Below are 10,639 nucleotides of genomic sequence, written 5' to 3'. Positions count from 1 at the left end.
GTTTCAGAGCAGAGGGGTGTGTGTGTGTGTGTGTGTGTGTGTGTGTTTCAGAGCAGAGGGGTGTGTGTGTGTGTGTGTTTCAGAGCAGAGGGGTGGGTGTGTGTGTGTGTCTTTCAGAGCAGGGGTGTGTGTGTGTGTTTGAGCAGAGGGGTGTGTGTTTCAGAGCGGGGGTGGGTGTTTCAGAGCAGGGGTGTGTGTGTGTGTGTGTGTTTCAGAGCAGAGGGGTGTGTGTGTGTGTGTGTGTGTTTCAGAGCAGAGGTGTGTGTGTGTGTGTGTGTTTCAGAGCAGAGGGGTGGGTGTGTCAGAGCGGGGGTGGGTGTGTTTCAGAGCAGAGGGGTGTGTGTGTGTGTTTCAGAGCAGAGGGGTGTGTGTGTGTGTGTGTTTGAGCAGAGGGGTGTGTGTGTTTGAGCAGAGGGGGGTGTGTGTGTGTGTGTGTGTGAGAGCAGAGGGGGGTGTGTTTCAGAGCGGGGGTGGGTGTGTCAGAGCAGGTGTGTGTGTGTGTTTGAGCAGAGGGGTGTGTGTGTGTGTGTGTGTGTTTCAGAACGGGGGGGTGTGTTTGAGCAGAGGGGGGTGTGTTTCAGAACGGGGGGGTGTGTTTGAGCAGAGGGGGGTGTGTTTCAGAGCGGGGGTGGGTGTGTGTTTGAGCAGAGGGGGGGGTGTTTCAGAGCGGGGGTGGGTGTGTGTTTGAGCAGAGGGGGGTGTGTTTCAGAGCGGGGGTGGGTGTGTGTTTGAGCAGAGGGGTGTGTGCCTGCACGTGTGCGCGCATTTCAGAAGTGTGTGTGAGGCAGAGCATAGGTCTGTTCGGCACAGACCCCCCCCCCCACTTCTCCTCTTGCGAGGGCGGGTTCCACCTCGTGACCTCTGCAGGCTGAGGGGTAACAGCTGGTTTATCGCTACCGCTGTGTCGCATCCCGCGGCCCACGGGCGCTCGCTGCTTGTCGCCGCGTCAGTCGAAAGTCTCGTAGACTGTTGTGAGCCAGGGTTAGAAGCAGCAGGCTGGTCCCTAGACAGTCGAGTATCCGTTTCTTTAACCCCCGCAGAAGCGGGCTGTGCCCACAACGCCCCGGTACCATCACAGGGTTTGTCCGGTGCTCCCAGACTCTTGGTTGTTTTAAGTTGTTCCTGTTACAGACCAGCTCGGCTCCCCCCGACGCTTGATGAGCTGTTTGGAAGCTGCATTTCAAAACCAAGTGTAAGCGGGAGCTGCGGTTTGGAGCCGTGCGTGTGTTCAGCGGGATGCGGCTAGCTGGAGACGGTGGGTGGGTGTTAGAGGGGAGGAAGCGGCTGGAACTTAGCAGTTTGGCTTTTAAAAGGGGGGACCCTTGAATTTGGCGGCTCCCTAGCCCCTCCCATGTGCCCCGGGCCCTTCAGTTTCTGAGGTTTGCTGAAATGAGACTTTTGCTGGTTGGTTTCTCTGATTTCAGCTGGCTGCGATCAGGGCCGCAAGTGAACAGAGCGCAAGGGAGGTTTTCCTAGCACCACGCCCAGTCCAGGTAAAGAGACACCAGGATCTCACGAGGAATCATGAGGACCCCCACCCCAAGCTAGGTCTTCCCCAAATTGCCAAACCTCCATGGCCCCCCCACATCCTGTGGATCCCAAAGCTGACAGCACAGGAAGTCCTGTCCTTATCTGACCCCCCTTGCCATAGTCCCTCAGTGTCTCTGTGTTTATCCTGTCAACATCCCTGCGAAATAGGGCAGTGATCATGGGGCAAATGGGGAAACTGAGGCACGGAAAAGTGAAGCGACTTGCCCAAGGTCACAGGGGGAGTCTGCGCTGTTGGAGGACAGCTGCTGCCCACTGACTGCCCGGGCAGGCCTGGGGCAGATTTCTCAGTGATTGATCCTTGCTGTGACGCGGGGGAGAAGGCTGCCCCCCAAGGCTGAGCTGCCACCACAATGTGGTTACCCAGGTAAAACCGTAGGCAGAATGTGGCCCTGGCCCGCTGCCTGTTTGGGGTCTTACGCTGGCGCCTATCACTGGTCTCCGAGCCTTTCGTGTAAAACCAACTGGGGGGGGGGGGGGGGGCGCGTCGTACAGCATGGCCCCCCTCTGGTCCCCGGAGCAGACCCGACGTTTCGGGGGCTCTCGATGGGAATCCCAGATGCTCAGCTCCCCTACGGATCAGTCTTGGGCCGAGACAAACTTCTGCCCAAGGAATCTCACTAGGAGGGAAAACTCTCCCCCACCTGCGCAATCGCCCAGTAGCGGCTCCGTAACCCCCCAGCGCCCCACAGCTCCTCGCCAACCACCGACGTGTTAAGCAAGGGGCGTCCTTGGCTGCTACAATCTTCCGTCTGGCACAAAAGCTCCCGATCCCAGCAGAGTGGCGGAGCCGCCCCTGTGCGCCTAGCAGGCGCCTGTCTTCGCGGCTTTATGGCTTCCGCTGAAGACTCGATCTCTGCTCGGGGACCGGGTAATACTCCGCGCCGAGTCTCGATGGGCGCTTAAAGCTCGCTCCTTGCGCAGCCGCGCTGCAATTGGCGGAGCTGCGCTATTACCTGTCGCGCTAATTGCGAGCGATTCCTCCGCCCTCCCGCAGGACAGGCACCAGCCTCGTTGTTTATGGGCTTTGCCGTGGGACTGCCCCCCCCCCCGAAAGATGGAGTTTTGCTGTACGACTGTCGGGGCGGAACAGACACACTTGGAAGCCCAGCAGGCTGGGAGCTGCCTCCCTCGGGGAGGGGCTGGAGCTCGGCTGTGCCAGGGAACCGGCTTCTAGGGGACGTGCAGTAGCACCCGCTGGGATGCGCCTCGGAATGCAGGAGTTTGATGCCCAGTCGTGCTACTGCCTGTGTGCTGGGCCTTGGGGGAGTCACTTGATCTCTCAGGGGCTCAGTCCCCCATCTGCCATGCGTTTCGATCATAAACTCTTCGGGGCAGGGGCTGTGTCTGCGGCACCCAGCGCGATGGGGTTCTGCTTTTGGCCTGTCACCAGGGATTCAAATGCTGCCCAGCTGATTAGCAGAGCCCCATAGACGCCAGGGGGGTTTGTGCTGGTGGTGCACATCTGCACATGCCTGGGTGCACAGCACATTTATTCTGCGCATGGAAAAACCCTAGAGGGAGCCCTGCCTGTAACCTTTAACCACCCCTTGCAACGGGACTACCTTGGCCATATGACACCTGCGGGTCCCCTTTGGAAATCGCATTGTGCCTCCGATGGGGCAGCGCCGCCTTTCCAGCCCAGAGCCCCCGAAGCACCGTGCCGAGCTGGTTTTGCAGCTTTCCAGTGAGCGCGAGTCTGTCTGTGGCGGGTGGGACATTTAACTTGCCTGCGTCTAACTCCCGGGCCAGGCCAAGAGGTGGATTAGCCAGGTCTCCTGTGACGTGGCGTGGGCATCCCACTTCCAGCCACAAACCGGAGGGGAAGGGGCCCCTGGTGCTTGCGGGGTACTGGCGGGAAAGCGCTGGCTTCAGGCAGCCGCCCCTTGTCCCTGAGCCCATGGGATGGGGCACTCTCCGAGATCAGCCTGCGCCCGGTGGGAGGCTGGGCAGGGAGAGAGCGGGGTGCGGGAGGGGCCGGGAGGGGCAGCTCGGGGGGAGCTGCCAGGCGGGTGCCGGAGACGGGGCAGTGGGACTGACTCGTGTTTTGCCAGTCCCAGTCCTGGCAGGGTTTGCTCTCGGGCCTGGAGTGGGAGCAGCGCTGGGGGGGGGGGGCAAGGGAGAGGCAGGAGCCCTGCCCGCCCCAGGAGCTGGGAGAGCACCGGGCTGTGCCGGTCTTCCCGGCTGGCCCCAGGCACAGAGGCGCGGAAATCGCCGCTGTTCTCGGGATGGGGAAGAACCTCTTGCTGCGGACGGGACGCCCGAGAGGGGCTTGGTAACCCGCAGCCACCCGGGCAAGCCGAATGAGCCAAGGGCTCGCTGCTGCCTGGGCGCTGGGGCCTGATCAAAGGCCACTGGAGCCAGCTGGGGTCGGGTCTGCAGCGCAGCAGCGCGTCCCTCCCTGCGCTGGAGACCTGGGCAAGCGGGGACTTTGCTTAAGCTCCAGCGCCAGAGTTTTCCTCCCTGCGCCCCAGGCGGTGGCTGAAACGGCCCGATGTGGATGCCGCGAGGGAAGCGCTTCCTTCTGCAGTTAAATCCTCTCCACTCCCTTCCTGCGCCGTGGGTAGGCGCCTCTGGAAAGGCTGGCTGATGTTCCTCCTCCTCCTGGAAGGGTGCAAGGGGCTCTGGGGCTGGGGGTTCATTCTCAGCACTGCCACTGACTCAGCGCACATCCTTGGGCATGTCACTGTCTCGACTCTGTGCCTCAGTTTCCTTGTCTAAGAATGAGTGATTCTCTTCCCCTAACTTACAGTGTCTGAGGGGGTGGTAGCGAGTCTGTAATTAGTGCCTGACGCGCTATCCTCGGCAGAAAGGAGCCCGTGAGTGGGAAATCCGATCGCGACTGAAGGATCAATCGCATTGGGGGGGTGGCTGCCCACGGAAGTCTCCTCAAGAGCCACTATTCATCTCGTTAAAGAGCCAGTAACTGGCAGCGCTAATCGCACTCTGTCGTTCCAGCCAAATCTTCCCTCTCGACAGAGCGGTCCTCTGGAGAGAATGGAATCCCCGCCAGGAGCAGGAGAGCTCTTGCTTTAGGGCTTGGAATTTGCCTCACCCCATCCCCACCCCCCAAACAAAGCTTTGCCACAGGCACGCTCGGAAGAGCCTAGTGACCCGGCTCGGTTCAGGGAGGGGAGGCTGAGCCCATTGCTCCCTGCGTGGGGATGCCAGTGACTTGCTCAGGTACAACAGGGATGCTGAAGGCTGCAGCTCCCAGGGCAGCGTGGGGGGTGGCAGGAGACCGGCCCAGCCCCATGGAAATGCCTCCCTGGCTGGCATCCAAAAGGCACTTTCGAAGTCCTCCCAGGAGCGGGCCTGGGAGACACTGTGTCTGTTCACAGGCTGCTCCCAGGCGGGCTGAGCAGAGCCCACCCTATGCTGGGCCAGCCAGGGCTTCTGCGGCTTGGGAGCCCCCAGGTGTAGGGGGCTGGGGGAAGCAGGCAGAGGCCAGACCCTGTCCCTGCTGAGCGAGTGAGGCAGGGACGCCCGTGGGCCTCACCGCAAAGGAGTTCTGTGCTCGCTGGGTAGGGATACCGGGAGCTGTGGGCCCCGGGTGAGAACCTACAGCCAGAGTCCAACCCTGCTTCTAAGCGCTGGACCCAGGCTGTGAGAGGAGGAGGAGCCCCCATCGCCCAGGGGAAGTGCTGAGGCACAGAGTGCGGATCGGGTTTATTTAGTCTCACGCCCTGCCCATCACCAGGGAATCTGGCTGCTCCCACAGGTTCATGGCATTAAAGCTGCTTTTGTGTCCCTTTCTAGCCCAGCTTATCCAGAACCAGGAGGAATTGTTCCAAACCCTGTTGCTTTGCGGATGCGGATGCGGATGCGCCTGCCGCTTTCCGAGGGCCAAGGGGGATACGTTCACTGGCATCAGTGGTGTCACTCCTGATTCACACTAGGGCAAGGGGGATCCGGATCAGACTCCTGTTGTCCCCTTTCCCCTGCCCCCCATTTATTTTTGTAAAGGTTTCCCACCAAAGCTGTCGTTCGTGACGTGACATCAAGAATGTGGCTGAATGTGATGCTGCCGTGGATGTTCTCATTTGGCATCTCCAGGTCCGGTAAGGAAGAGGGGGAGGAGGCGGGGACATGAGGAGTGTGGGGGGGACACGAAGCAGAGTGTAAAGTAGAGCAACCACCGGGCTGCTCTAACTCGCGCCAGCATCCAAGCAGCAAGCCCCCGGACACAGTGAGCGCAGAGACAGCTGCCTTGTTCCCTGCACCCCCTCCCTCCGCCACGCGCAGGAGTGGAGTCCCGCAGATTTGCCCCAAGCCAGGCTCGGGGAGAGTGAGAAACACCCAGAGGAGCACAAAGGCTTTTGACCGGAGATGGAAAATGGGCTGAAGCGAGGAGGCTGATGGATGCAGCAGGTCGCCGCCAGCCCCACACACCTGCTGACTGTTTCAGTGAGCTTGTTTATTCCATCTCCGGATGCCGGGGCTGGTTTTCCGTGAGTCACGGCTCTGTGCCGGGCCTCCCTCTGCTGCTGCTGTGTTGTTTCTCTAGGGCAATTCTGCTGTTTGGTTACATATTTTAAGTCCCCCCCCCCCCCGTCTTTCTGAAGCAGAAGGTACATTGTGTGTGTCACTGGCGTAGGGCCAGCCCCGCTCCGTAGCTCTGCAGGGATTTGCTTCTGATTAGCACTGAAAGGTTTCCTCTTTGTGGAGAAAACATCCCGGGATTAGCATGCGGCCCCGAGGTAGCAACCCAACTGCACCAGATTGGAACTGATGGTGGGCAAATAGCATCCCCCTGGCTTCCCAATTGGGCCAGGCATATTGGCATGTTTGCAGGGGGAGGGATGCCATTCCCACCTACGAGCGACACCGATTTCAGTACCTGGTTCCGTGCCCTTGTGTAAGCCGGAGGCACTGAGACAGGGTGCGCTGCGGTGCCGGAAAGTGGCCTAGTTTGAATGTCCAGCAGCTGAGGATCCATTTGTCACGTACAGGAGGGGACACGCACCTGGCAGATGGCCGTCACCAAGCTTCTACCCCACTTATGCCCAGGGCAGGGAGGTAGATGGTGCACGGAGCTTCTGCTAGTTCTCTGCACCGGGTGAATGTGTCCCCTTAGCGCTTCCCTCTTTAAAGGCCAATCCTGCAATGCTCTCGCGAGTTCGACAAGTGGCCCTTGCCCTCCCTGGTACGAAGATAAACCTGCCCCGTTCCAAATGCCGTGCGTGCTGAAGCGTCCGATGCTACCGATTCTACTTCGTCTCCGGGTGATGCTCTTCCAGCCGGCCACGTTCTGAGCGTGCGAGCAAGGTTTTAGTCTGGGAAGGAATGCTTGTCGTGATTTGGTTACAATGGTCCTAGGTGGAAGGAACCATGGGGCGTCTGGCTTTGGCCTTGGTCTCTAGATAACAATGAATCCCTGAGGCAGAGTTACTCCCAGGGAGCCCGGCCCTAGGGCTGAGCTGGGGGAGCTTTCCATGGAAAACCTAGGTGCTGCTCCTCTTTGCAGTAGGTACCGAATCCCAGGGCGGTGCCATAGCAGGCCCTGCGCAGCTGCGGACACCTCCCAGAGGAGAGGTAAAAGTAAGGCCCGTGGCATCTGAGCTTGTTACAGACCCTGTAGGTCTTTCTGCAGCAGAGCGAGAATCTTCCCTCATCTTCCATCTTGATGTCAAAGGCAAGACGCAAGCCAGAGCAGCCTCTGCCCTTGGTCCCCGTCAGCCTTGGGACGCTCCCGCCTGCCCAAGGAGTCGCCGGCTGGGCAGTCCCTGATCCTACTCTGCAGTCGCATGGTGCTGGGGCTAGGAGCTTGCTCCCCCCCCTCCCCCCGGCAGCAGGCCGTCTCCAGTCTGTTGTCCCTGCTCCTTGCGGTTGTCAGGAGTGGCCAGTGTGCTGCCCGGGCCAGTGTCTCACCGTTCGGCTGTGTCCTTGCCCCTCTGCCTGTCGTACTGGCACTGCTCAGCTGGCTGGCACCAGACCCCAAGGACCACAAAATGGAACAAGGACCAAAGGCGCCAGGCCAGGCCAGTGCAAACAAAGCGCAGTAACAGCTTCCCAGGCCAGTGCTACAGGTGGGCCAAGAACGTGGGCTGGTGACCAGGGCCGCGACTCAGACAGTGGCATGGCCTCCGCCGCTGCCCCTCGGCCGGGCACAACGCTGCTGGGTACAGTTGTGCACCCAGGGACAAGCAAGTCCCCCATCACTGCTGACGTATCAGGGTGCCAGCCCGCCGTACCTAGAGCCAGTTACCCTGTAGGCTCGCTATCAGCCACGCAGTCAGTTCCGAGACTGTCCTGAGCCAGGGTTGGTTCATTCCTGTTACCTGTGAGGGGTTTCTCCACCGGGTGCCCTGTTACTGCCCGGCCTGTGCCTCGCGCCTCGCGCCTCGCAGGTACAAACGCTGCTGTGAAATCAGCCCCGTTCTTGCCGACGTCCGCGCGTGGGGCCTACCTCTTGCTCACCGTTTAACTCGGCTTTATATTAGCAAAGCCTTGACAGTGCTGTCTAGGCTGCAGGCCTCGCTCCAGGCCGGTAGTACGTGGGCTTGTGCTTCAGGGCCCCATCTTCCTACGCTCATTGCAGGTGGCTGTTTCCCTTTCCAGTCCCACCACTGTAGAGCTGCCAGAGAACCACAGACTCCTAGACTCCTAGAACGCTAGAGCTGCAGGGCCCTCGAGAGACCAGCGAGTCCAGTCCCAGCCCTCACGGCCGGACCCAGCACCACTAGGGTCGCCAGGTGTCTGGTTTTGAACCGGACCGTCCAGTACTGGAGCTTTCTGTTGGGGAAACAAATTGAGACACTAGAACTGTCGGGTGTTTTCTAACTCAGATGGGATGTGGATTGTGAAGTCATGTCCAGCGTGTCCGGTACTTTTGTTGAAACCATCTGGCAGCCCTAAGCACCATCTAGATCATCCCTGCCAGGCGTCTGTCCAACCTGCTCTTCAATATCTCCAGGGAAGGAGATTCCACAACCTCCCTGGGCAACTTCTTCCAGTGCTGAACCACCCTGATCCTCCTTTGCTTCTATTTAAGCCTATTGCTGCTTGTCCTGTCCTCAGAGACCAAGGAGAATATTTTTTCTCCCACCTCCTTGTAACACCCTTTTAAGTGCTTGAAAACCACTGTCATATCCCCTCTCGGTCTTCTCCTGTCCAAACTAAACCAGCCCAGTTCTTTCAGTCTTCCCTCCTAGCTCTTGCTCTCTAGTCCTTGAATCATTTATGTTGCGCATCTCTGGACCTCCAATTTCTCCACATCCTTCTTGAAATGTGGCGCCCAGAACCAGACACAAGACTCCAGCTGAGGCCTGATCGGCGCAGAGTAGAGCAGAAGAACGACTCCTCGTGTCTTGCTCACAACACGCCTGTTGGTCCCAGGAAACTTGTCACGTCGCACACACGTGCACCACGTGAGCCGGGGGGATCCCTGGCTTGATGGCTGACCCCTGTGGCCCTCTGACGGCTGCGGCGTTGGCCCCAGCCCCTCACCCTCGTAGCCTGCACCTCACTCGGCTCTTGCTGGGTTGGCGAGCGAACCCGCTCTGCACTCCTCTCGCCAGAGAGCTGAGCCTGCTCTCCGCCCTGGGCATGCAGCTCAGAGCCCTGCTCCTCGGGACGGGCCAAAGCTGAGTGGGGCTCGGACCCCCACGTGCCAGGTTGCAACGCCACTCGCTTGGGAGCCGCTTAAATGGGGATCTTGGAAAAACTGCCCCTTTTGCCCCTCCCCAACGTCAGGCCGCTCTGCTGCCCACAGTCCACACTGCACATATTGTACGTTTGACGGCAAGCGCCACTGACTGCCCGCCTGGCCCCTGTCTTGTTTCTTTTGCCTCAGCTCAGTTCCTCCCCTCCTGCCTCCCGCGGCAGCCTGTGGCCCCATCTGCCCATGTGTGTTGGGGCTTGGCGCTGGACTTGCTGCAAGACGGTAGCACCCCGGCAGTGCTCGACCCTGTGGCCTCTGCCCAGCTCTCTCCACCTCCCCCAGGCTGGGTGCGTGCACGGGGATGGTTATCTGCCTGCCTCTTTGCGCTTGCAAACGGGTGCCTGAGGCGGGGTGGGTGCTCCAGACAACAGCAAGTGGGTGGCCGTGATTCCACCGGCTTTGGGGCTGCAAGCGGCCTCCATTCGCACAGACCCGGGTTCCCCGAGCGGCTGCTGCAATTCGGCGTGTTCCCAAGAAAAGCAAATCCAGGGCCTGTCTGGATTCTTCTCCCTGGCTCCACCTAGTGCCCACGAGTGGGTACTGCATCTACTAAGTGTCCACACTGGGCAGTCCGGCGTCCCCTCCATGGGCCGCTCAAGTGTGCTGACTTAAGTGAGTTTTCCAAGAGCCTGGGAAAGACCCGGAGCGGAAAGCAGCCAGCGCCTGGGGGGCCTGCTCCGGCCAGCGTGGAGGCAGGTTTCTAGTGCAGGTTTTGAGGAGGAGGAAAACGGGCCCAGACCAATTCCCTGCCCTGGAACCCTCCTGCAGGGAGCAGGCGAGACCCTGGTCGCTTTCACCTCCTGGCCCAGTGCAGTTTTGCTCGATGGGCGGGCCTGGCTCTAGGGTAGCACTGAGCATGCCCCCGCTCTCTCGGGGCTCCGGGCAGCCTGCCAGTGTAGGTGCAGCATCCTGGGAGCAGGGCTGGGGGCTAAACCAAGACAGGCCCGTGCTGGGGGCCCACAACCTGTGTCCGCCTGGCAGAGACCCCAGCTTCCCTCTTCTCTGTGTCCTGCCTCTCTCCCCAGGAGCCAACAGCCCCGGCAGTAGGATCCCTACGCCGCAGCCCAGCTGTGGCATGCTCAGCCTGCACCCCCCCGTGGCCAGCCTCGGCGCCCCTTTGATGGCCTCCTGCAGCCTCGATCCCAGCTGCCAGCAGATGGGCCATGCCCGCCCGAGTGACATCGTCTGGAGGCTGAATGGAGAGAGCAGGCAGCTGCCGCTGAGCCAGGGCGCGGCGAGGAACGGCACGGTGGCTGCGGTGGCCGTTCTCCGGGCAGAGTGGCCCCGTGGGGAGCTGAGCTGCTACCTGCCTCACCGGAGCCATCTGCACCTGCTGGGGACAGCAGAGTACCAGGCAGGAGGTAGGTGCAGAGCCCTGCACTCCCTGGCACGGAGGGAGGAGATGCTCCGGGTTTGGCCTTCCACAGG

General features: G+C 60.6%; 1 protein-coding gene across 3 annotated transcripts in view; it reads left to right on the top strand.

Annotated features, from left to right (window-relative positions):
* Window positions 1–706: 706 nt before the first annotated feature.
* The window catches only part of LOC112546408 (granulocyte colony-stimulating factor receptor-like), a 31,493-nt gene continuing 21,560 nt past the window's right edge, over window positions 707–10,639 (top strand). For 2 of the 3 annotated variants that reach the window (XM_075902565.1, XM_075902563.1), the window contains exon 1: window positions 7,487–10,572. In XM_075902565.1, coding sequence (XP_075758680.1) covers window positions 10,035–10,572 — 538 coding nt within the window. In that variant the 5' untranslated portion in view covers window positions 7,487–10,034. Of the gene's footprint in view, window positions 1,494–5,307; window positions 5,610–7,486; window positions 10,573–10,639 lie in introns of those variants that run through there. The other variant, XM_075902564.1, reaches the window with a different exon arrangement.

The sequence above is a fragment of the Pelodiscus sinensis genome, chromosome 19 (assembly GCF_049634645.1).
Source record: "Pelodiscus sinensis isolate JC-2024 chromosome 19, ASM4963464v1, whole genome shotgun sequence".
In the NCBI taxonomy this organism is placed as follows: Eukaryota; Metazoa; Chordata; order Testudines; family Trionychidae; genus Pelodiscus; species Pelodiscus sinensis.
The sequence above is the reverse complement of the archived record's forward strand: the minus strand, read 5'-3'. Positions and strand labels throughout refer to the sequence as shown.